The 27,822-nt window shown below is 42.3% G+C and overlaps 1 protein-coding gene across 1 annotated transcript in view; it reads right to left on the reverse strand.

The window, feature by feature from the left end:
- Positions 1–24,562, reverse strand: part of Ppargc1a (PPARG coactivator 1 alpha) — a 447,934-nt gene extending 423,372 nt beyond the window's left edge. The window contains exon 1 of the mRNA XM_010610445.2: positions 24,498–24,562. Coding sequence (XP_010608747.1) covers positions 24,498–24,515 — 18 coding nt within the window. The 5' untranslated portion in view covers positions 24,516–24,562. The remainder of the gene's footprint in view (positions 1–24,497) is intronic.
- Positions 24,563–27,822: the final 3,260 nt, after the last annotated feature.

Genomic DNA, 27,822 nt, shown 5'->3' on the forward strand with positions numbered 1-27,822 from the left:
TATACATAATACATAAATAGATTTCTTAAATTGCAAAGCCATGCTGCTACTATCTTAGTGGAGTTGGTTTAGTTCCTACACAGCAGGCTTTCAACCTGGCCTAAAGAAAGGAGACTCACGTGATCAAACAGAATGCTGATCCTCAGCATCATCTTTTTTACTTGCAGCATTAAGAAGGAATATGTTAAAATGCAAATATTTTATCTAGAAGGGATACATATTGGCTAATTAGTAGCATCTAACATATTTGCATGGATATGTTTATTTATTTAGCTGGCAAAAAGCAAAGTCGCATGAAAAAGGGTCAAAGACAAGTAAGTGTGATGAAAAGATGGGGAAGGAATTTTTAGGGCAGACAGGAGCTGACAGAATGTCCAGGAATCACCAGAATATCTTCAAGTGATGCTCAATTCTGTGTCACTACCCTGGGACCAAGCAGCCCCAGCATGGGGTGATGGTGACTCTTCTCTACTGCCTTGGGCACCTTCTTTTAAGAAGAGGCTAGAAATTACATGTCTCCAACACGTCTTTGGAATTTGTAGGGTAAACCCAAAAAGTCTCACTCAGAGACATGGGCAAATAAAATAAGATCTGAGAATTTCCTTTCCAGCTTACACCAAAAACAAAAATAACTCAACAAATCACCTAATAACCGAGCACATATGATGAGATAAGTTACCTTGTTCAAGTATCATAAATCTTTCAGACAGAATACAAATTATAATAGAGTTCTTTCTCTGTCTCTCCATTGCTCCTTCTCTCAATTGGATTTAGCAAAAACAAAAACACTGTCCCATTGAAATGGCAACCAAACATTAAAAAGTAGCTGGTGGAATTGTATGGCTGGTGATCATCTACATGGATGAGGGTCTGATAGTGAAGACTGCCTTGTAGACTGAACTGGGACACACGCGCGCACACACACGCACACACACACACACACAGACACACACACAGACAGCACATACTCCAATTTGACAACTTTCTATATATTTATCTTCTCTCTCCAAAATGGTTGGGGTGACCTCGTTGCCAGTGAGATTTTCTATAAATTGGCTTCAATGGTCACATAGGTTAAAAAAAATTAATAGCCTAAGAAGTGAGGGTTAAAGACCACAAAGTTAAAGCGCTTACAAGGCAAATAATTTGAAGAGGCAAGATAAAATCAAAACCAGAATTTAAATGGCCCTGGCCTAAGAATTTATAAAAGACCTACTCCCGACCTATGACAGAAATGAGAACTTTATTGGGCACGTAATTTAGAAAGGCAGGAAAAGCTGATACATGGAACACAATGAATGTCAGGTTAAGGATTTAAATCTCAGTCTGACAGGGTCGGGAAAACCAATACAATAATGCCAGTGAGGAGGAGAGACACGCTGTGCAAATCCAGTGTGCTGTCGAACTTGGACTACATAATTAGCCTGTGTTGTAATTAAGAATCTAGAGAGCCTATTGAAAGGAAACCACAATGGGTAGATTCGGATCTTGCTGCACCAAGCCAGAATACTAAACACGGTAAGAGTTTTCCCCAATTTTGGCTGGACTCTTAGGTAGCTGACAGCCAGTGAGGCTTAGAAACACCTCTGCCCTACCTGTTTATAATACTCCTGACTGACAGGAGGGAAATGGTTTAAAGGTCTTTAGGTGGTGGTCATGCCTGTGGCTTTTCTATTTAGCTTCAAAAGAAATGCTTTTTTGGTTATGGTTTCATTCTTGAATCATAGGAAACTAAGTTCATTACCGGCATGAGGTCAAGGCTGAGCTGATCTCTGGGCCAATGATAAACTGGCATTATGGGCTTATTTTATTTATAGAGACCAATGATATCAAATTAGATGGGAAGGAAGAGAAAGAGGAATTTAGCTTCATTTAGAAAATAAGTTTCTCTGGAAGGTATCTACTACCAATTTTCCAAAAATATAAGACAATGTCACAGATTCTATCTTTGTCCTTAAAAAATGGGAGGAGAAAGAAGCTTACACACTACCATGATTATCTGCTCACTCAAAGGACCCATCTTCATATCCCTGTAAGATAAGCCAAAGTAAGGAGTACATTTTCTTCATTTTTCCGGCTTTTCAAATAATAAAAAGTCCCCTGAGATCACTGGTTCAGTTTGCCATATGGGAAAAAATGAAACCAAAAAAGGTAAATTTTTTATTTCCTTCCCTTTCAAGGAGAGCCTCTTATCACAACTATTTGCAACATGAAAATAAAATATTATATTCTAGACAATGAAGAAACATTAGTCTCTATAAGAGTCCAGTGACACAAATTCTTGGGTGTCTAAAATATTCTTTTTAGGAAGATTGTTTTAAGGCAAGAAAAGAGGCCACTGATTATTTCATGTCAGTAATAAGCAGAGAAAACTACCCTGGCCACTAAAAACCCACTGATGTATCCAGAATGGAAAAAAAAAAGATGTCAGAGAAACATTCACTTTGGGGTTCAGAATCCTTAAACCAAGGGAGGCAGTGACATTTACAAGAATCAAGAAAGGAAACCTTCAGTAAAAATGCGGTGAGCAGAAGCTCTTGGGCCCTTAATATAGTTTATCTTTCACATAAAGGTATCTTGAAAACCTTTACACAAGTCCTTTATGAACGAATAATTTCTGAGCCTGGGCAGACAATGGTCTTTCAAATCCATTCTCAGTTTAGAAAGCATTTGGAAGGAGGATTTTTGCCAGCCACCGCCTGAGAAGTGTGTGATGCCCTTGGAAATCTCTGTAATTAACAATAAGCCTCTCTCACAATTGAAAGTGGACCCTCACACCCTAAAGTAGCACTGATGTTTCTATTTCTGACCTACACCATTCATTTTATGCAATGTCTTTTTTAAAAACCAAGGGCAAGAACAACCTGGAGAGAAATTTTCAAATTTTGGATCAGAGCCACCACATCAATAATGGTGGAACAAAATGAATTATCAACCCACACTGCTTCAATCACAGGGAAAGGCAAGGAGGCAGCCAAAAGAGAAGCTGCGGTCAATGTTAAGAAACAGAATGAATTGACTCTGGGGTAGGCTTATATCTAATTAAATGAAACTGGGGACAAAGGCAAGGTAGACTCATCTGTAGCTGATAAGGAAGTGATCAGAGTAGGTGACTCTGCTCAGCTGAGCTGACTTTTCCAAGCAGGAAAGAATAGAAAGTAGTATGGGGGTAGGGAATAGGAACACTGCAAATTCTTCAGATGTGTGTCCCCCTCATCCCATGACTGTGTGGAGTAAATTTCTCAAACTCCCTCCATTAGCAAGTAAGTTGCTATCAATAGCAAAAAATCCCTTCCACCTGGATCCGAAGGAAGACCTCCTTGCTGCGAGGTATCGGACCAGCGAAGGGAGGGAGGAGAAGGGAGCTCACTAGGTACACATGTTGTTGGTTTCTAATGATAAGCCCGGGGTTTTTTAATTTCCACCATATTCCAGAAGCTTCGTAGGAATTATTCCAGACTTTTGGGTTATACGTGAACTGCCACTCATAAAGTGCCATGTACAACTCTGGGAGGAATGACCAAGACATATCCAAAGACGACGCTCCTGGTGGCTTCCTCATGTATCTCCTTGGGGACTTGGCACTAGGATAGTCATAAAATGGTATCCTACCTGAAGCTGACCTCATTAATGTTAGTACTTGTATTAGTCACCTTCTCATCACTAGAACAAAATGTTTAACAACAGTAATTTAAAGGGAGAAATTTATTTGATATATAGTTTCCGTGGGTTCAGTCCATGGTTGGCTGGCTCCAACGCATAAACGGCATGGTAGAAGGTCCTGGCAGAGGACAGCAGAAGCGGGAGAGGAAGGAAAGAAGGAAGGAAGGGAGGAGTGGAGGTGAGGTCCTCCAACCTACCGGTCACACCGACATTGATCCCTAGTTACACTGTGTCCTATGTTAGAGAAAACAGGAGTAAACTTCAGGTCAGTCACTCCAACAGCAGCAGCACTGAGACATACGACTACATACTGCCTTCCTGCTCCATTTGCAAACACACTGTCTTCCATAAATCTGTACAGGTGACACCCTATGCTTCAAAGATACTCAAATAAACTCAGGATGATTTACCATTTTTTGGTGATGTACAACTAATAATATGTTCAAAATACCTTTAAAAGTCACAAAATCTTAAGGGAAAAGAAAAAATAAAATGGAAACAAAGTGTTTGTAAATAGGGAAGGGAGGAGGGATGAAGGGAGGGCAGGGGTAAGGGGAAAAAATGAGAACCAAGACCTGTCATGTAAAGGTACAAGATCCCAATGATGAATGTAACTGTACTGTATACCTAAAAAGTACGGATAAACCCAATGAGGAAAAGAATGTCACAAAATCTCTCAGAACTTTCAATGTAACCTGTCGTAAAGGTACAAGATCCCAATGATGAATGTAACTGTACTGTATACCTAAAAAGTACGGATAAACCCAATGAGGAAAAGAATGTCACAAAATCTCTCAGAACTTTCAATGTTTCTAAATGGCAAAAGGGTTAGACATAAAGGAGTCAGCTTAGCAAAGCCAGTAAAAAATTAACATTAATGCTGAAAAACGACTTTGGGCCTCTTTTTATAGAGCTAAATTCACAGGAGTGGTGCACAGCTTATCAGGAAATTATAGATCTTATTATTGGAGAGTTGGGTGGCAGATGCCAAAAACATTTAAATTTCCAATTCATGAAGCCCATTGTACCTTGGTATTATGGTTTTATTAGATTTGTGCATTTAGCCAGGAACCTATTATTATAATAAAATTCAAAATATAATTATTGTTTTCTTGCAGTGAGAACCTCAGAATTATCTAACATGTTATTGTTTCCCCATCAAAAGAAATCCCAACTTTGGGGTTTTTTTTTTCCAAGATTTTTAAAGAAATCTCGCTTCCTCTATCTACTTTTCATAATAGTTCTTACTTTATGCTGTTTAATGGAGATAGAAAGTGAAAAGAATTGAGATGGAGGCTCTAAATCACACTGGTTTTCCTTTAATTGCAGTATTATACTTATATTTCTCCTATTTTCTACTGTTCTTTCTGCCTAGCTAAAATCCATTCCTCATTCAGTGCCCATTAATTGAGATGGTGTTTCAGGAAAGCTCATACGCAGATATGAGTTTCATGGGGCCAAGCGCTCACCTTCTGTTACACGCCAAATGGGGTTCAATACCTGGGATGGTCAATTTAGCTGCTTGTCATATGATACCACTCCTGCATCCACCCCTCACTGATGCCCTTACAACTCTTTCTCCTCTCTTTCCACTCCACATTATTATTATCTCCCTTCATCAGAAAATGAAAACATTTTAGAAATACTGAGGGGAGTCACATCAGACATTAGGCACCACAGAAGTTACCTGAGGTGTCTAGTACTTTAGAGTTGGAAGGGGCCTGACACAGCATCTCAACAGCCTGCCATTTTCCAAATGAGAATAGTGTGACCCAGGATGATCATGCTGCTTTTAGGGATGAAAGTAAGGACATGACATCCACTTTTTAGGTAACTATCACTGAGCCCTGAGGATGTGCCTAGTTCTCAGCCATGCCATAATCTCCCATAACCCTTGCAGTAACACCATGAGGTAGGTGCTAGCATTGCTTCCATTAACAGAAGAGGAAATCAACTCACAGAGATGTTAGGTAACTCATCAAAAATCACACAGATGATAAGTGGGAGAGGCAAGTTTTGATGTCAAGTGTGCCTAACTAATTACAAAGCTTCACCTCTAACAAAACTATAGTATTTGCTATGTTTATGCTTAGTTATTGTCTACATGAACACACACACAGTGGAGACATGGTTGGAGATTCTATTTTATAATAAATAAAATGAAGCACTGTATTTGGCAGGTTTGACTCCTGACCCTGACTCTGAAAGCTAGAGAATTTAACCTCTCTGGAACATTAACCTCTCTGAAAATATTTCCTTTGCCAAGTAGAGATAATAACAGGACTCTCTCCCGGGTCAGGTGAATGCCAGCTACCATCATTCAGCCACTCAACGCATTTATACTGGGTGCCTACTTTGTGTCAGGTACTGACACATTGTGTTCAAAATTTGAATATGCAGCACCAAACACAGCAAGCCCCTGGCCACACTTTATATATCTGATAGACACAATGCTTTGCAAATGTAAGTGAATATGGTAGTCATTGGAGTAAACAAACATGCAAGCAGGCTCTGCTTCTTAGGGACATTTGACCCCTGCCCCTCCTTCCTCTGCCCTGAGCATTTTACTTCTCCAGAAGATCTGTTAAATGAATCCTATCAAACCAAGCTTGTGTGTTTGCCCATGTGTACACGCACTCCTGCATAGGTTTTCATGCACTGATTCCCCATATTTTATGCATTTAGACATTTGGGGGGGAGTTTTACAATGTGTTTCCTATAGATACTTTATTAAAGTTGAGGAAATAATACTAGCTAACATGTGAGCCATTACTATGTTTCAGGCACCACACTATCAGAATGTGTGTATTTTTAGGCATAACCACTAATAGAAGTTGGCTAACAAGCAATTAATTAGCAATTCTGCAGGCCAGGGATTTCACTCAGTGGTTCTACCACCTGCCTTGCAAGCGCAAGGACCCAAGTTCAATCCCCAGTACTAAATAAATAAATAAATATTTAAAATCAGCAATTTAGACTCATCATAAAGGAACGTGCATTTGAAACTTGGGTTCAACTTCCTCCGATCTTGTGCACCTGCCCATTACCACTGAGTGTCCACTAGGCACCAGGCACCATGGAAGGCACAAAGACAGGGATCCTGCTGTAAGAGAAAAGAGGCAGAAAATGAACCATAAGGAGAAACCTGGGATTGTGCCTCATATGCTGAGGTTCTGGGGCACAGAGAGGGAAGACGCACTGCTCCCCCTTAGAAAATGAGGAGAAATATTTTGCAAGTGACAGCTGAGTGAAGGAACCTCAGACATTTAAGGGCTCAGGACAGCTCCTGTCACCTCGCCAACTCTACATTTCTGCATGGTCCTGGGCATCACTTGAGTTTTCCGGCTTCAGCATCCCTATCTATAAAATAAGGTTAAGGATATAAAATAGGGCTAAGTATTCCCACCTTCACACGATTATGAAGGTCACAAACTTATTCAGGACCTAGACTCTACACATGTAAGGAGAAAATCATGTGTGGGCAGAATTCACGCTGAGCTCTAGGGTTTGAGTAGTTGGCCTATCTGGTGGAGTAAAACTGTGGTGTGAAAAGATCACTTTTCTTTGAACTCAAGAACCTCACTGGGGGTGGGCGATCAGCACACTTTGCCTGGAACCCAAATCCAAAGTGGGAGAAGAGGTGCTTGGTCAGGAGGGGAAAGGGAGAATGGGAAGAGAGGAAATCATAGGTGTCTGTTAGCTACACACCGAGGGGCTGTCTCCCCTCACACTTTGTCCCCATTTCTCTGCATCTTCCCCACCCCTTCTTCCCCCTACACCTGAGCTCCCTCCCCACGTTTTCCACTTGAACTCGTGCTCTTTAAATGAAGGTAAGGTGGATCTCGTGCTCTATTAAAATACTTTGCATGAATACAGAGTGTAGTACAAATTTCAGTGACTGTAATTAGCTCAAGTTAATGCCCTTAAAAGACTACCCATAATTTTCCAGAAAGGTATGTCTTCTACAGAAGCCCACATTGGATACATAATCAACTTCAGGAGAAGTCGACACCAAAGAGATAGAGTCCTAAATCAGAGGCCTGGAGAACCAGAAGTCCTCAGGAAGTTTTGTGTGTGTCAGGTGAGAGGAGGATTTGAAGGCTCACTTCTCTTTTAATTATCTGATGTGCACACTACCCTCCTTTGTTGCCTTCAGCCAGAGCTGATAAGAAAAGGCACCAATAAATATCATGGCGGTCTGAAGGGAGAAGCCATGTTTCATGGGACTCCCTGCTTCTACAGCTGTTGTTAAAATATTACTGCTAATTAGCTGGCTAGTTATATATAAACCCTTACAAAGGAGTATTTTTACACAATCATAAAATAAATTAAACTACCAAAAATTCACGCTGTTAATTAAAATAACCCCTGTAGGAGGGGGAAAAATCGCTACAAGGCTGAGGTAAACAGGAGGCAATTTCACAAGCACAAACTGATTAATTTTATTCCCCATTACATGTATTTGCTAATATCATCAAAATTAGGAAATAAAGCAATTTTGCCTTGACAGGAGTTCAAACAGAGGCGGTTCTAGCAGAGGAATAAAGCTAGTCAGACACGTTTGGCCCAAGGCAGCTCTACCCTGTCCGGAGGGGAAGAGCCTCTTTGGCAAAGCTGATTCCCGGGAGGGACACAAGGTTTGGGGTGGGGGCATCTTCCTAGTCCACGGGAGCAGCCTCACCCAATTCTGGAAGCACTGTGGCATAGCCTGTGATGGTCACATCCAAAGACACACACTTGAGCATACAAAAGAAACCCTCTGCTGCTGAGGGGTGGCAGGAGGGTACAGATGAGGATTCAACCTGCTCTCAAGTCCAGAAGTGACCAACACAGTTTCCTGTCAGATTATTCACACGGCCTGTTCTTTCGTGCATCTTTCTACTGCCCCAGATTTTATAATGTAGCAGCACTTCCCTGCAGTTTGTGTGTAATTCCTATATTTAAATGATTGCCTCAAACCCATGTGGATCATTCTTTCACAAAAGATCACAACAGGTTAATCAAAAAGCCTAGAACATACTTTTGTAACTGAAAAAAAAAAAAAAAAAGCTATTTAGGAAAGAACAGACTCAAGCTTCAAGGTCTTTGGCTCCTTTTCTACCAGCCAGGTTAAAGGATGGATTTAATTCATCTGGAGTTCCCTCTCTAGGAATAACATTGTGATCGCCCCTGACCTCCTCACCCCCAGTGGTTCAAAGCAAATATTCACTTGAGAAATTATTCCTAAAAAGCTCAAATACACTATTGCATAAGCCTTTTGGTCAAACAGAAAAAAATTCTCAATCCCTTTGGAGCCCTAATTAGTTTGGTTATTTTATAAAACCGTTGTTTGAAGTTTACTCATCCTTCTACCCTTCAGAATGCACCTGCAGCTCCAGCCCTGTTGAGTGTCATGCTTTAGGAAAGGTCTGATCACAAGGACTCCCTGGCTTTGTCAACAGGACACCAAACATCTGGGAGAAGAGGCCAAGCTTCAGGCCTCAATCCAGAGGTCTTATCTGTGCGACTTCAAACATCCAGATGTGTGTGGGGGGGTGAGAATGCAGCATTTTATAAATAATACTCCATTTTGGACCAAGAAAATGAACAGATGCCTGAGCAATTCTAAAGAGCAGATAAAATGGAAAAACTGGTTGTCACTTCCGGAGGTGGTCAAATAGATTTTATCATTTTGCTACCCTATAACGTTTGTTTCCAAGCCACATTTTGTTGAGATCACGCTTTCCATGAGCCAACACTTGCCCAGCTAGTAGGGAGGCTATAGTATTCATGTCTGAGGCCTGGGAGAGCCCCAAATCTAACATCTGCTGACTCTACTTAACAGCTCTAGCCCACTACCACTGCCCAGTGAAGGATGTGTCACGCTTCTCCTGCCTGCTGCACAGACCTAGCACTGGATGTTCAGCCTCCACTCTCACCCTCCACAGCTCTAAAACTCCAGCTGAAGACCTCATTCTCCCACTCAAAGCTCCTGCAAAGCCTCATCTACAGCATATGACCAAATAACCTGCCACTTTCTCCAGGGTTCTTGGCCACCAGGCCATAGCCATCTTTGTTGCCTTGTGCCCCCATAATATTCCTCATGAAACCTGACCCTGTGCTCCGGCTGACAAAAGATAATCAATCATATGTGTCCTGAAATATGCCTGTGAGTCTCCAGGCCCACCTATTGCTATAGCTGTGATTTCCTCCCTGGCTAGCTTACAGAAGCCCTGTCTTACTTCCCAAGGAGTCAGATGTCACCATCTGCATGGAGGATGCCATGACCTCACCCTAGAGTCTGTGGCTCCACCCTCAGTACTTCTGTGGCACTTATCTCAATGTGTCCTCTCTCTACCCCATTAATCTGATCTGGTCTATAGCTGACCATGACCAAGTCTGCTGGTTTCACCCCCTCAGCAGCTTCAATGCTAACACAAAGGCTCAATCCACAGGCCCCAAAGTCCTGTGAGTTCACCTGCCTCTGCTCTTTGGTCTCCGCCCCATTGTATCCCATGCTTGCTTCCATCTCAGCACTTCTGTGCCACCCTAACTGGGATGCTAGCCCATTTCTAGCGATTTCTGGAAAATGACAATGGCTGGGGGATGATGGAAGTGGAGGGGCAAAGAAAGAGAGAGCCATAATTAAGCAACACATGGGATCTCGTATTGGCTCTCGACCTTCCATCAGACCAGGCTCCTTGAGGGCAGGGATAGTGCTCTAGCTCCTTTGCATCTCCAGCTACTAGCAGGAAACCCGGCTCATCAGAATGGCTCATGAATGTTTGTTGAATGGATAAATGCATGATTTATATCCATTCAATACATCATCATGACCACAATCTACTCTTTGAGGGCAGAAGCTATGTTTTATTCATATTTGGATCCGGGCACACAGTGTGTTGTCCACGCTGTTGTTGAAGTAATGCTAGATACAGACACAGAGATTAGAGACAGATTTCTCTTTCTCTCACCATTAGAGTCTGGGGTTCGACATTAAACATCCCACCTCTTGTAACAGGGAGCTCTCCACCTCTGGAATCATGTACAGAGAGGGAATGTGAAACATGTCAAGAATAGTCCGGGAACGACTCAAAAAATGAACCTGATGATCTCTCCTGTCCTTTCCTATCCTCATGGTGCAACTAGATAAGACCAGACAGAGTGGACTTAACAGCAGGCTGAGCTGAAAAACAGTTTCTACACCAGTAGGAGCAACGGGTTTTTTGCCAATGTTTTCTTAATTGCTGGCAGGCAGCAGCCACGAGAGGCTCTGTAAAATGTAGGTGTGGTGACTGAAGGCGATGTCAGAGATTACACTCGTAATGGCTGTCTGTCTACTCCTTCCTCCGCCTGGCCCTTATTTTTAGCTTCAGATACAGCTCAAAAGGGACTCAGGCTTTGAAGAGCCAGGCAGATAATTGTGCTAGTCACATGAAGTTATTTTGACTGTTTTCTCAGCTGTTTCCTAAGAAAACAGATTTAACATTTGTCACCCTCACTCCTGAATAAGGAAAACTATTTCACTTTCTCCTAAAGAGAGTGATACAAGGTGGATTTGGCATTGTCGAGTGGAGAATAGGGTTCAGATTAGTGGAGGGGTGAGGGTTTCTTTGTTCTTTCTGTATTTTCACATTCAGGAAACTAAATGAACTTCCCACCCTTCCTCCTGGGGCTTTCTCACTGCATGGTCCCTGCCAGCCTCTCCTCCTTTATGCCTTTCACCATTTCTCTTTCCATTTTTCAAATTTCATGTCCTTGGCCATAGTTAATCTGTTTCTGAAATATGAAAATGGCTGAGAGATGGAAGTAGAGAGGTAAAGAAGGAGAAAGCCAGGACTAAGTAACACAAGGTAAGAGGGTGCCCATAGCACTGCCTTTTATTTCTCTGCCTAAGCTAACAATCATATTTCATATATCAGGTCATATAATCAGATCGTCAGTTTCCAAAGGTGTATTATTCCAAAGGTGTACCATTTTTTGGAAACATAGTAGTTCACTGGTTCTCAATTATCTTACAAATTGCGTATTATCTCTATGTAATAGGTGAAAAAGTTAAGGCTTAGATAAGCTGTATATCTTGCCCAATATCACACAGCCAAGAAGCACAAGAGCCAGCATTCAAACTCAGGTTTTCTGTCTTCAGATCCACAATATCTACAATCGCAGTGTGACTTGGTGAGCTTTCTCTATGACAAAGACCGGGCAAGCTGTCAAACTAAATCAACCAGAGACATACTTGCTCCCAAGAGGACATTTGGGACGGTCTGCAGACATTCTCAGTTGTCACAAGTGGGTAGGGGCTGCTGGCATCCAGTATGAGAGGCCAGGAATCTCCCAAACACCCTGCAATTCACAGGAGAGACTGCATAGCAATGGAGTAACAGGTCCAAAATATTAATAGTGCCAAAGCTGAGAAACCCTGCACAGGATGCTTCCACCATTATGTCAAATGGGCTCCCTGCCACCAACCAGTGACCTTTTGTATTGAAAGGGGAGTAGCTCCTAACTTCTTTATATTTAGTTACATGCTTAACAGTGTCTGGGATATGTCAAGGCTCTTTTTAAGAATGGAATTTTTTCTAAAGGAGAGAAAGGAAATAAAAGAAAGGAGAGAAGGAGAAAAAGAAAGTGAAAAGATAAAATGAAAAAGAGGAGTAAAGGAACATGAGAAACCAACAATCCACAGCCTTCAACAGCTGGATCACATTACATGGAAATCAGCCCCAGTGACAGCACAACAGACTGCTTTGTGTCTTCATGAATAACGCAATGTGCTGGGTAAATGCTTTTCCCCATTTAGAAACAGGTAGTTAATGGGAATTGAAGTGATCAAATGCTGGGTACCCCAAGGTTACTTACATCATGGGCCTGGGTGGCCCCGGAGCTCATAAATAAAGCATCGGGTGTCTTATTTTAGGCCTGGTCAGATAAGCAAGGACTTGCATCATGTGAACAGAGCCCACAGTGAGATATGACACTGCGCCTGGTAATTCCAGGAGCTCCTGGAATGTGACATTTCAAGCGCAGTACACTGAGTTCATACCCTGTGGAAGCTGCAAGACCCACCAGGCCTTCAGATCCCATCGTCTCTTGGACTCTGCTGCCATGAGAGAAGGCTGTCACGGAGCCGGACTTCAAATTCTGCCAAGCTCATTCCCTACTATGCAGAAGTTAATTTGAGGCACATTTGCAACTTATAACTCTGATTTACTCATTTGCTGCTACAGGACCACACACAGCTTGACAGCCTGCCAGCTTGCACAGACCATTCCCTTGGAAAAGATTTGGCCCAAGTCACGACCCAGCTTGGCAGCTCAAGAAACAGCTGCCGGACACTGTCAGGATGTGGAATTGAACACAAGAAAAGAAAAAATCTCCTTTGCCTCAAATTTTTACATATAATTATGTAATCATATCCCTATTCAGATAGTTTGACATAAATTGGGCTTAATTAAATTGTTGCTAATTTGTTGTTTTATTATTAGTTCATGGCTTGTTTGCTGATGCACCCACAAGCCGTGTATACACACACATCACACACACACACACACACACACACATATACACACACATGCACATGCTCATCATGGTGCTGTTATTGTTTTGAGAGTAATGAAAATGTTCCCCGTGAATAATTTCTCTATTTGACAGAACAACTAAAGATTTCAAAGACTGCTTGTTTATATGGTATACAAAGGGCTGGATGAAAAACTTTAATGTGCTAATTTGCTAGTATTATTGGGTCTTTTCTCACAGATTTCCTATAATCTGATATCAATCAAATAATAAATTCTTTACATGAAATAAATTCTCTGCCTACTGTAACTAAAACAGCTTCCATAATAAATGTATTTCTCTGTGGTCTGTATTATACTGTTTCTCATTCAGGCCTTGTGGTCCACAGGGAACATCTGTGATGAATGTTTGCAAATGTGAATTTAGGGATGTTCTGCATTTCCCATGAGAATATAGATAGATAGATAGATAGATAGATAGATAGATAGATAGATAGATAGATAGATAGATAGATATAGATATATATCTATCTATCTATACATAGATAGATAGATAGATAGATAGATAGATAGATAGATAGATAGATAGATAGATAGATAGATATAGAGAGAGAGAGAGACAGAGGGAGAGGGAACTGATCACTGACTGAAAGCCTCCAGCCAGCTACCCATGGAGTCGTCTTTGAAGGGGTTTCCTCCGAGCACCTACCCATCTTCCTGCTCCACTCAAAATCTGCTTAGAGCCAATTTTCCTGCCTCTGTCACTGTTTCCCAAAGTGTGGGTCACAGAACAACTGCTTATTAGAAACAAAGATCATAAGACACTTTTTACAGTGCTTGTTAGAAAAGTACAGGGTCCCTTTTGGAAATGAAGTTCCTAGATGCCACTCCAAACTGATTAGATCAGAATCTCCGGGGGAATCTGTACTTCTAATAATATTTTCAGGTGAAATTGGCTTTCTTTTGTGAGATTGGGGAATATGGAGGTGTGAGCTTCATTTGTTTTCTGCGGCTATAACTGAATATCACACACCAGATAATTTATAAAGAAAAAAGGTGTTGTTCTTACAGTTCTGGAGGCTAGGAAGTCCAAGGTTGAGGGGCTGCATCTGGTGAGAGCATTCTTGCTGGCGGGAACACTGCAGAGTCTCAGGACAGCACAGAAAGTCACATGATGAGACAGAGCAAGAGTACCGAGGGAGATTCTTTTATCACAAAGCCAATCAGTGGATGACCCATTAATCTATTAATCCACAAATGGGTTAATCCATCCATGAGAGCATAGCCTTCATGACCCAATCACTCCTCAAAGGTCCCACCTCTCTTCTTGCAAATTCAGCTGCCTTTACTCTGAAACCACTGAGAAGGAAAGTGTCATATCCGCAAGTTGAAGCCATGACATCTCTGTCTAGAATCCAGCTGTACCAGAGATTTACCATGTGGCCTTGGGCAGTTCATTGAACCTCTCAGTGTCTTAATTTCTTCATCTGGAAAATGAAGATGCTACCTACATCATGGGCACAGCATCTCAAGGTTAATTCGGGAGGCTGATGTGGCAAGGCAGCTGAGCAAGGGGTGGTCTCATTCTGGGGAGAGTCAGGCACAGCAGTGCACTTCTGCATGGCGGTGACACACTCAAGATCCCAGCACTGAGCCCTCAGGTCAGTCACGCACATGGCACATGACAAGCACAATAAGCCATTACAATACACCACCTGGAGTCTTTATTGCCAAGTGGAGTTGATAAAGCAAACAAAGCAAAGGACCGGAGCCCTAATCTATCAAATGTTATTGATACTGATCTCAAATTGACAAGCAATGTGCCTCTTTTCGATTCAGATCAATAAATCCCACTTCATAACAGAGTTCGATCCCAATACTTTGTCCCCAAATCCATCCATTCTGCTATTAGAAATCCACCCTGCTTTGCCTGCAGTCTGTCAAATGTCACCACGGAGCGCAGAAGTCACCCTGGCAAGTCTATATCCTGAACTAAATCCCCATGGAAACTTCCCAGATATAAATAACCACTATGAACAAAAAGGGAAGAGAAATAGCTATGGAGTTTCACTCTTCGTTTTTTTTGTTTTGTTTTGTTTTGTTTTGTTCTTTCCTCTTAGCCTGTGACGAGTAAAACTCATAGTTACTTTCCAAAAACAACCTAAAACCAGGTTTAACCAATTCAATGTTCTCATCACTGTGACAACTATTTTAATCTGTAGAACAGCATCAGGGCCCACATGCGGGGGACACCCTGCGCAGCCCAAGAGAAGCCCACTTCTTTGTGCTCATCATGAGCAGTAGCCTTTGATGACTCTCAGGGTCTCATGCCCTGAGGACGGAATTCTCAAAGAGGGGCAACTTTCCTTCCACTTTGGGCTGATGGGTGAGACCGTGGGACAACGGATGTAAGGAAACCCCAGTTTAATAGCAGGAAAAGGAACTCAGAGTTTGCAAGGCAGAGAAAAGTAGCATTAAAAAAACAAAACTTAACCCAAAGTCAGAATGTCTGGACTTAAATCAAGCAGAACCAAAAATTTGTGACTTAGGCAAAATTCTTCTCATTCTCTCTGAGCCTCATTGTCCCCGTGGTCAGTAGGTGAGAGGTCTGTTGTGAAACCAATTGTATGAAAGCCCCTAGCACGGTGCCCACAGTTAAGTGCTCAGTAAATATTCGTTAACAATCTGAATCATTGAAGACTGAATGATAGCTCTCATTCATTAATCAATGGGCCATTGTTCACTTCTGAATGTACACCATACACCAAGCAGAGAACTAAGCGGTGAGAAGAGTGGTGAGAGGAGGTTAGGATGCCCTTCCTGGGAATCAGACAAAGAAATGGGCAAGAGTGGATAAGAAGACCTGTAAGTCCATCTGTGAGGACCCAGCATCACAAGGGCAGGATGTAGATATGGGGCCAGGGGCAGCATGCCCCCCCAGGCCTGGGGGACTTGGACTTAGCCCACCACTCCTCCCCCAGGAGTGGCTCATTCTACAATGCTTTACTGCAATTTATGAACTAACACCTGTGCTCATTTGCTCAGGAAATGCAAACCCATCTTAATATTAGCTTCCAACAGGTTGTTAGAAAGGTAAATCTGCTGCAAATATAAGAGCCTAATCCTGGCTTGGTTTAGGATTATCTGGGCTTTTGCATTTTTCTGACCACATCGGAGGAGAGACACAGGGCAGACACAGGTGCCACCCTGGAAAGCTGAAGGTAAATTAAAATGCCATCTAGCGCATTAAACTCTTTTCCTGTTGAATTGCACTAGGCATTTGCATTCTGGGGCACAGCCTTTTTGAAATCTTTCCTTGTGCACAATAAGGAGGAAGGAGACAGGGAAGCAAAAAGAGAGAAGAAGAAAGAGAGAGATGAGGGAAGAGGAACAGAAACTGAAGGTCTCCAAAGCTGTCCATATCTCAGTCTGGTCATTCAATAGACAAGGCCAAAGGGGACTTCTTTCTTCCTCTCTTTCTTTTTTTTCTTCCTTTTTTTCTTTCTTTCCTTCTTTCTTTATCGTACTAGGGATTGAACCCAGAGTCATCAGACTGAACTACATCCCCAGCCCTATCTTATTTTATTTTATTTTGCATTCTGACATAGGGCCTCACTAATTCACTAAGCTTCCAGGACTGGGCTCAAACTTGTAATCCTCTGCCTGAGCCTCCCAGCATGCTGAAATTACAGATGAGTGCCACCATGCCTGACACCAAGGGGATTTTTTTTCCCTTTCCCAATAGTATCAGGAGATGGGAATGAACTCAGCAGCCTATAAAGCCTTTCCGTCTTAACTCCCTCCTAGGGCAAATGTACTTGATTCTTCCCTAGAATTTAAAGACTCTGTAGCAGCTTTGCCTGATGGTTTGGAGCAGCAGCCTCCCCTGGTGTCCCCAATCTTTCCTTGCCGCTGTCTTTCACTGCCCTGGAAATCCCTAGGCACATTGCCTGGGGATCATGCCAAGATTTTCATCACAGCTGATACCACGCCTATCACTTATCTCACATGGTTGACTGAAATCAAGTTCCTGTGTCAAACTGTACTATTGCTCTAGGCACCAGTATCTGTAGCACCAGGGTTTTTACTGAGCTAGTTACCTTGTCCTAATACACATAAACATAAGCCATCATCACTGAAATACTATAGCATAGCAATTAGGAGTACAGATGCCAAATGTGTTCAAATCCTGCCTCTGCCTCTACGAGCTCTGTAACTTGGGCAGCTGATTTAACTTCTCTGTGCCTGTTTCATGGTCTGTTGAGTGAATAAAACCTACTTCATATGCTAACCATGAAAATTAAATTAATTAATATTTATCAAATGTGTATAACATCCAGAAACTTCTCTGTGGGCAATACTTTCGGAACCATCAGACTAGACACAAAAGGATCCTTTACTTCTGGATTTGCTTAGGCTGTTATTCTTCTCTGGAGTATCTGTTGTCCCTCTTCTCCTGCCCCAACCAAAACCAACACCAAAGCTCTCAAAAACACCCTCATTCTTGCCCTTTGCAAGGCCCATCCATTTCAAGGACTATCTTAATTATAATTGAAGCCATTTATGGAGACTACTAGCTCAAAGGTGCTGTGCTCAGTACTTCCCGTACATCGCCTAACTGAATCTTCATCTGCCCTTTGAGGAAGACCCAGGCTTAAAAAGCCTGGGAAACTTTCCTAAACTTCTGCAACTTGCAACCAGAAGAGTCCAGATATGAACCCAGGCGCCTCTGAACCCAGAGCCTGCACATACCCATTTGGGCTAAGAGGCACCAGGGGGAACTCCCTCTGGCCAGAGCAGATCACAGCACCCAACTGGACGCCTGTCTGTCTCCCATTGGTGTCAACCTCTCCTCCCCACCCCGCACTTAGCAAACTGCACACTGAAATGTGATTATCTTTCTGTTGATTTTTCCCTCCTATCATTCAGGACAACTCTTTCCATTTTAAGCATCATGGAAGTCAATTATTGTAACATTTCCTTCCATCTAAAAAAGGGCTGCAGAAGACTGAGCCGCACTGAACATTTTCTTTACAACACTGGTCATCTTTATCAACACCAGACACTGTGATGTTCTGTGATGTAAACATGTCTGTAGGGCAAGTTTCTCTGTGTGACACAGGGTGACAGTTAAAAGTCAGACTCCAGCTCCCAGCACTCCAGATCTACGACTGAATGGGAACCTCCAGGTTGAAGACCAGGAATCATTCACGTTTAAGAACCACTGCCTGAGGGAAAGTACAGGCGTCTGACCCCACTCCGCACTCCCAGATGCAGCTGGGTGTTAGTTCCTGTGTCTGCTTTTCATGGTTTTTCTGACATCTCCCACCTTCAACTTGACAGCTATCACTTTTCACTGCCTGCCCACACTGCCGGAAGAATCTCTCCTATTCTTCTTCTCCCCACTAAGACTGTGGTTTCCAAAATATTTCTCTTTAGCTTTTGAATGCTTTCTTGCCAACCGACCCTTAGGGAAATGCTCAGTATGCAGCATGCACTATCAGAGATGTTTGATGGAAGAGGAGAGAGCCCTGGGTTTCCAATGCTAGGCTCACTTCCTCTCTGACCCCATCACCACCATCTACGGTGGCCCAAAGGCCCTTCCCCACATTCCCTAGGCTTCCACAGAAAGCATTTACATAATCCCTGAAATAATACAATGTTCTACAAATCTTGTCATTTTGATTGTGCCAGATAACTTATTTTATTTTAATTAGCATTTGCCATTATCCGAAAAAGAGGGGTTTTTCATGTAAGTTTCTCTGTAGTCCAAAATTAAATGTTTTTCTTTCTACTTAGGAACAGATCAACCAAGGTTGGAATGCGGGTTCCAAATTATTATATTTGCAAGATCACTCCTAACAGGTGCTCTTCTTAACATAGAAAGCAATGGTCTTCTTGTACTAATAACTGAACTACCACTACTTCTCAAAGGCTCTCAGAAAAATAAAAATCAAGGGAATTTGCCTTTTCAAAAATATCACTCCCCTGTGAAAGAGAATGACAAATCCAGGAAAAACTTCCTAAGCTTTAAAATTGCAGGCACCTCATACTGGCCACACTCGTAATATGTTAGTGTGTTTTAGTCAAAAAATAAGCTACAAGCAGCAACTTTTAAACTGAAAAATATATATATATATATATAAGCAAATTCCTTTTAATGTTCTTTTAGGCTTCTTCTTCCAAATTTTTCATTTGAGACTGAGAAGTTAGGAAGTAAATTTAACATGTGCACTAGAGGCAGAGGTGCGAATGTTGTATGGGAGACGCCTTATGATTTCAACAGGGGACTAGAATGTGGTTCAAAGTCACGCATGGAGAGAGAAGGGGTGAATGCGACCAGATATTAGCCACAGCTGTGCGTGGAAAAAGAGTGTACTGAGTGTTTGAGGGGCTGTCCTGTCAATTTTGCTGTAGGTTTGAAATTCTTCAAAATGAAGTTTGGGGGAAAGAGTCCGAGCACCTGTACAAATACAACACAGTCACACACATGTACGTGTGGGACTGAGGCATCCAGCAGGGCCTGAACCTCAGTGGCCAGAAGCCAACTCTTGCAGAAGCGCCTGTGTGACCCCGAGTGGCATCTGGGGTGCCTCAGTATCCAACAGCAACAGATGCATCTGCGTTCTCAGGCTGTGGCCAGTGCTCTGGACTCCTGCAGAGAAGAAGCTTAAAGCTAAGGTTACCCTTGACTTCATTTATCCATGTGTTCACTTATTCCTTTATTTTCTGTATGCATATTTAGCCTACTCTCGGGTAGGAGACTACTCTGCTACAAATCTCCCCCTCACCAGCACACCCTTGACTTTCAAGCCAAATGATCCTAAGCCAAATTCAGGATGTGTTAGGTGTGGGAGACACCGGTGACAGGCTAGTTTCTGCTAAAATATTTTACTATCCACCAGACTCTGTCTAACATATAATTTTGATCATCGTCACCACCAGCAGAAGCAGCAGCAACATCTATTTGCCTGTTTATTTTCCCAATTCAGTTGAGCTATTCCAGGGCAGGGAACTGATATCAATCATCTTTGTTTTTTTGCCATTCAAGATAGCAGTGCATAAAGTATTTGGCAATTCAGTAACTGGTTTTTTGTTGCTGTTTTTTTGTTTTGTTTGTTTGTTTTTAGTGGTACTGAGGATTGAACCCAGGGCCTTCACACTGAGCTATAGCCCAGCCTTTCTTTCTTTATTTGTTTGTTTGTTTGTTGATTTATTTTTGAGAACAAAGTCTCACTAAATTGATGAGGCTAGATTTAAATTTGGCATGGTCCTGCCTCAGCCTCCCAGAGTGCTAGAATTACAGATGTGCACCACCACACCCAGCTGATAAATATTTTTTCAGGAATTAAAACCCTAAGTCTATTTATTTGTTCTTATTCAAAGGTTTGCAATGGCTTAAAAGAACATAAAACATTCCCTCTGGCTGCCTAATTATAGTAGCTAACATGTACCGGGTACGTATACAATCTGCCTGGTATTTTCTAAACTCTACATTATTAACTCAATTAAGCTTTGCACCTACACTAAGATAAAAGCATTAAGATTCTTCTTTTACAAGTAAGCAAAGAGAAGCGATTGAGTGCTTTTGCCATTGTCCCAGCAGAGAAAAAGAGGCCATGTGAGGTTTGAACTCAAGGAGACTCCCCTGTCTAAGCCACAGTTTCCAGAGAGAGACACTCCTGGGGCCTAAACAGCACCCAGTCTCAGGTTGCTCTTCACTCACTGCTACCTTAGCTCTCAACAGCACCGGGGAGATTTGCAGCAAAATGATCCTCAACTCTGCCATAGCCTGCATTTGGGGACTTCCTGCTTACTTTCATCTTGTCTAAATACAGTCCACTAAAAATAGCCAAAAAGGGAAGTGTCTCCCAGCCTCGAGGAGCTGCAGAGCATTGCAAAGGGCATGATGTAAAGCGATGATCCCAGCCTCTGCAAACACTGTGGATGCTTTTCAGCATCAGCAAGTTGCAGATTGGGATGAGGAAAAAAAAAAGTTTCCAATTATTGAAATCCCATAGTGTATTTAATTATGCAATTATTTTATTGTATTAACAAGTGCTAGAGCAGAGCCGCAATTGCTGAGATTTTTGCAATTTGGAAGCACAGAATTTATTCTTTCCCCCAGGTGATTACATCTCAAGAGTCCATCCATTTTTCTGGGATTATGGAAATGATCCTATTTTTGAACTGCTTCAGTAAGAAATCTAAAGCAAGCCTGACCCTGACTCTTGCCACAAGGAATTTTAAGAGTGACCCCCAAGATAGATTGAGCATATTTCAGAGGGAAAATACCTGCAAATGCATATAATTTTTGTTTCCATTAATCACTTTAGGCTCTTTTCTCTTTTGAAATTCAAATAAATATAGTGTAAATATAAATTTAAAAGTCAGTTATACAAATTACATATTTTCAGTGATGTGCACAAATACACTCTTGTTCATTTGCTTAATAAGGATTTATCCCCAAGGGTTCGTATATCACACTGTAAGATCCAAAGCACTCCATCAAAACATCTAAAATAGGTATTCTGTGATACTTTCATGCATTTCTATTTGCCTCGGTTACTTCAGCAAATACGAAATGTAATCATGCAAAATTAAACATTCTATACATTTTCTATTCATTCTCTAACCCTCTTCTCTGTACTCTGGAATAAGCTATCACACTTTCAAGTTTAAGGGGACAAAAAGTGAATCAGACTTCTTGTTTCTGAAAGCATTACAAGTAATAGGTCTTTTCACTTACAGCTTTTCATCTAAGACTCGCCAGGGCTTTTATACATAAAACATAATTAATCCGTATAGTCAGCTACATTTCTACCCAATGGAAACCCTCCTTGCTGATGGAGAAGACGTATTTGAATTTTTTCAACCTGATTTGGTTCAGGCTTTTAGAAATGATGTCTCATTTACTTGTGAATGGCTAAGAGGCATGATCATATGTAGGAAAACCTGGACCCTACTTTCAAACCTGGACCCAAAGTGCCTAGTGTCTGACTCGGCTTTGCAGCCTTTTATCTACAGAGCAAGTTGCTGGTCTTCCCTGGGCTTCAGTTCTTGTAGTGGTAAAATTAGGATCACAATAGTTCCCACCCCACAGGAGAATCAGGACAAATTAGCTACACATATAATTCATTTAGAATACAGCCTAAATAGCATTAAAAGTTATTATCTTGTACTGCTCAGATATGATACCTGCTACCTTTCAAGCTCATTTAACAGTTATCTCCTTGTGACGTGGTGGCGGTAGATGCTATTATTCCCATTCTACAGGTGAAGAAAGAAAGACTCTGAAGCTTTGGCAGTGGTCCAAACTTGAACCCCTAGACCCTAAACTAGTATATTTCCATGATTCCTCTTTCTGTCCAGAAAGAGCAGACACAGTGGTCCAGACAGGTCTTTGTTTTTTGTGGGGGAAAAGAGTCATGTTTCAAAGGTGAAACGGAAAGCACTCTCCTGCCAAGGTTCATCTTACATAGCAAAAGAGCTCCCGGTGGGCAGAAGACATGACAACAAGGCTGCTTAATCATGATTTCTGCTAACTATGAAATGAAAGTTAATTTCATGCCTTGCATCCACAGACAAAAAGGTTCAGAGCTGTTTAAATTCTCTTCAGCCCAATGACAGTTAGTAAACAGGCGGCTTCGTGTTCTAATGCTTGAAATCACCTTTCGTATCTCAATATATTATTTATGCACTCAGCTTAAAATAAACAGCAACTCCGAAGTAGGTGAGTGGTCTCATTTAGTATGAACTCTTTTTTTTTTTCACTCTGACAGTTACTTTAAAACATCGGTAAACAACCTTAATTCACTTCTAACGAATTAGTAGGCTACTGCTGTGTCTACAGGAGGCAAGCAGATTGTATTATTAACCAAAACAACTTTCTCCCTGTCACTCATCTGCACCTCGCAGAGGGATGTGGGCTTTGCTGTCTTGTTACTCAAACCAATCCATGGGCACACGTGATTCCAGACGGTTTCTTCTGAGATCAATGCTCTTCCGCCTTTGCTTAGATCTCTTGGCTCTGACACGAAGAATGGGGCGTGGAGAAAGTAGATTCTCAGTGCTGCTTGTTAAGAAAGATACAAACAAATGAGAACCCTTCCAAAGGACTGAAGACTTTGGAAATCCACCGCAATGAGCTCTCCTGTGAAGGGAACTGAACCAGACAAAAGCATCACTGTGAGAACACCCAAGGCGAGGGGTGGGGGGCACCAAATATTTAAAGGGTTGTCACTTCACAAAAGGAAAACTTGCTCTTTGTAGATTTAGATAACAAAATTAGGACCCATGGTGAAGATAAACCGGGTAGATTGGGGTTCATCTCAAGAAAGAGGCTATACTAACAGACTTCCTGCTTCTACAGACTCTCTCAAGCACTGCTCAGATGGAGCCCCTAGAATCGGCTAGCAGACAGACTGGTCGGCCCCATGAGTCCCAGGAGTACTCACTAAAATGGAACGCCACACATTTTTAAACTTCTTTCTGTTAGGAGTTTTTAAAGAGTATCCTTACCCCTTGTTAAAAGGAGAAGATACCATGGGTTGAGCACTGTTGTACCAGCCAGTCTATGGTCAGACACACAATTCTAGGACATTGGTTGGCTTCGCCAAGTAAAGAGATGTGTTATTCAGTGACCAAGCCAAGTGATACAGTCACCTGAGGATTGTACCATCTCTGCGCCGCTCCTTTGGCTGTATGGTTTGCAGCCTTTACCATTCCATGGAGAGGAGGCAACTCCCAAGTCACCTCACCTGTGACCCAGTTTAAGAGGGGTGGTCCACACTTAGCTCACCATTCGGGCGGGCCTCCTTCCCCACCCCAAGTCTAGGAACACAATACCTAGCAAACTGTCCAGCTGACTTTCATCATTAACAAGACTTTGCTAACCTCATTGAAACATTAGCCTCTCCCTGAAACCAGCCCTTCCTCTAAGACACAAACTGACTGCGCAAAACACAAGTGAAATACAATTCAAAAAGAAAGACAGAGATGGAGGAAGAGAAATCAAAACAGCTGGCATTCACATCTAGCATTTAAATCAACATTTTTTACAAAATATGCAGACATGTATTCCTCCAAATTATCTAAGAAACATTGCATTTATTTATTCATTCATTCATTTACTTCAGAGGAAGATGACTTTTCTACCTACAGCATATTGACAAAATGGTGAGTTCAGAAATTTTAAATTCCTCAAAGGAAGTCAGATTATCAATATCTGGGTATGAAACATGGTGCTACTGAATTCTTGATATAGCAAGAACAGACATCTGGCATTTGCACTTTGAAGTAACAGAAAATAACATGACAATAACGTATTATACTTACAAAGTACCCTTCATCCATGGGGCTCCAATTTTACCAATATTAGTTCACTGATTTTCGCAAAAAACCTGAAAGGCAGAGGGTAAGTTTGTGTTACCCCCATTTTGTAGATGGGGACACAGAAGTACAACAGAGAAATCAATTATTACCTGATGATAGTGAAAATTTCATAATAGGAGGAGAAGGATTACTGAGTCTCCTTCACCACCTCTTTTCCCCTGGGAACTGTTATTGCCCATGTAATTTTTATCACAATCTCAGCTTATTAAACACATTTCACCCACAATAAAACAATGATGAATAATAACCCCAAATTTTTATGTGTCCAGACACCAACATTTCTTTAATACCAGGAAAAGGGGGGCCGGGGATTTAGCTCAGTGTTTCTACTGCCTGCCTCATAAGCACAAGGACCCGAGTTCGATCCACAGTACCAAGAAATATATTTTTTTCCAAAAAAAAAATACTCAGTTTAAAATGTGGAGGGAAAATTAGATTGACAAAACACAACCATCCAACAAAATTTGGCCTCAAAATAATGTTACTACTGTTCAGTTTGTTATATACTTATGTTCACATTTTAGCATATGGACTTGCCTTTTAAAAACTATTCCAAGGAAGCCAGAATGCTCCAGAAGTAATCTCACTAACAATATTTTTAGAAGGGTGTATTTTTAACAACCCTTTCTAGGACATACCATCCTTTCTACCACTCTTGGACCATTTATTCCTGCATTGAAAAATTAACCAATATTTATTGAGTTTGTCGCTGCATGTGGTTTCTTAGAAGACCAAAAAAAACATGTGTATGACACAGGTTGTACCATCAAGAAGCGTATAATCCTACAGCTCAGTGATTTTTGGTACTGTCACAACCACTCTGATCAAAACTTCTCCAGATAGAGTGGTTGGTTGTGGGACACTTGCAGTGAGTTAGACACCCATCCCAGAAGGATAGCACATTTGGAGAATATTCTCAAAAAGGGTGAGTTTGGGTGCTGGTTATAGACTATACTAGGTGAGAGTACACAAAAGATGGCTCTCCTGAAAAGCATTTGCCCTGGAGTCTTCCCGATGCCCGTGATCTGAGGGCCGTGATCTCCCCATCTCCTCATGACCCACCTCTGCAACGTGGACCTCTTTGGTCCTCCCCAAATGCTCAAATACATTCCCACCTCTGGACCTTGGACCCTCGAGCTGTCCCCCGTGCTAGGGACAACCGTGCAACCCCTCCATGGCTCACTCCACCCCTCTCCTCGGGCCTCTGCTGAGATGCCCAGCCCTGAAGTCTAACCTGACCACCTCCCAAACAATGCAGCCCATCACCCTCTCCCCCTGCGGTGTCTCCTCATAACACTTATTATGACCTAAGACCCTGCGGGTTATCTCTCCATTCGTTTCTCTGCCCACCTCCACCATTACAGAAGCTCCATCACGCAGGGAGGCTTTCGTTCACCACTAAATGCTAAGGTAAAGGCACACCGTAAATACTGATGGATTGAATCAGCGAACCGCAGGGTATATCTGGGGTCTCAATCTTTCTTGTGCACCTTTTTTTATTCTCCCTGGGATTCTGTTACGTAATTCCTAAGAAATGAATTTCGGTACTGGATAATAACCAATTTTTAGCACCCACCCAAAAAAGAAACCAAAACTCCGCAAACACTTAATGAAACGGTTCTGAAAAGTGTAATAAACAGTTTTTATCATTTTTCTTTTCTTTCAATTGCTGGAATAAGAGTCAGGTGTCCTGCAGCCCTATTCCCCCTCTGCGGACAGTTCTATAGTTCTCACCTCTTGCTTTTCACGGCCTCTGTTTCCCCATAGTGAGGGGAGGCAGCTTACTATCTCCATTTCCAAGGTTGCTTCTAGTCCAGAAACCCCGGAGATCAATGAACAGGTGAGAGGCCAAATCGTATCCGCCTTTTTACGTCTTCTGCCTCAGTAGCACTTACTAAGCACAAATTTATCGCAGAGGTAGCAAGGTCACACCCTTTCTTACTAAGCCAAGTGGGTGTCCCACAGGGAAGGATTTGATTGCTTAAGTCCATCTAGAAGCAAACCAGCTTTGGAGAACACCGAAGCTTCGCTACAAAGATGCCCCGCCACCCCCACTACCACACCCCCAACACACACGTGACAGACGTGCGGAGAAAGAGGCTGCATCCGCTGCTTACAGCGTCTGGAGTCACGGACACAGAGCGCGGGTCTCTAAACAGATTTCTTGTTTACTTGCACATTAATAAAACTCGCACCTTCGCCAGTCAGAATTTTTTTTTCCCCCAGCATCTGAACATCCGAAGAGATTTAGAAGCAATTAACATTCACGAGTAACAGAGCAATCAACATGGGAATCGCTAATGGGACTGGACAGAATCCAAAAGCAGATATTAGAATAATAGTGAGTCCCTGACACGGGTTGTGATGTTAATTCCGCAGGGCAGAGTCATGGGCTGTTTTCAGTGGCTTTGTGGGGCTGCTGTCAAACTCACAGACACCTGTTCTATATCGGATTCCTTACCCCTACCATGGACTTATTTTTTTAACTGCTATCAAAAAGAAGGCATTTTTGCATCCTTATAACACAACCTGTAGCATTAATGGTATATACTGAAATCGAGTTTATTTTTAAATTGCCTAGCTGACAAAATGTTTAAAATGTCATTTTTCACACTGTAGGTCTCCAGATGATCTATCTCCACCTGTTAGCTTTTGTAGCTAGAGGCCACAAAAGTAAGAGCTGCGGATTCCCACCCAACGTGCCCCCAGTCCCCATGGCTTCTGCCGCTTGCCTTGTACGCCACCCTCCAGCACAGAGACCTGAGGCATTCCTATTCTAACCGGAGCCACACCTGACCCTTCGTCATTTCCCCGGCCTATTTTCATAGAAATCAGCCCAGCACACGCACGCACGCATCCACACCCTTCTCCCCAGTGTGAGTCTCCGGGTCGTAGAGAAGTTTCCACTGTGACTCCTTTTGCTGCCCACTCTCTAGCTTCCAGCCCTCGGTGCTCCAGTCCGTCACACATCCAGCCCATCTATCTTCCGTCCAGCCGTACCCCTGGCTTCTCCTTGTCCTACAGCCTAAAAGACAAATGGCTCGGCCTCTAGAGTCCCTGGCCTGTCCAGGCCCACACATGCTGCCATGTCCTGGGCTTCTCCCAGGTCACCTGGATTAACTCATGCCCTCTGGCGACAGGGCCCTTTCCCCTTCCTTGTGCACTCAGCCCCAGGTGATTTTTTTTCCCACATTTTACTTGTGATCATAGTCTATTATGGTTCATATCACTCCGTGGGGTCTAAGAAAATAAATGGGTCCCAAGAAGA

Source organism: Fukomys damarensis, unplaced genomic scaffold, assembly GCF_012274545.1.
Source record: "Fukomys damarensis isolate Sample0158 unplaced genomic scaffold, DMR_v1.0_HiC HiC_scaffold_35, whole genome shotgun sequence".
In the NCBI taxonomy this organism is placed as follows: domain Eukaryota; kingdom Metazoa; phylum Chordata; class Mammalia; order Rodentia; family Bathyergidae; genus Fukomys; species Fukomys damarensis.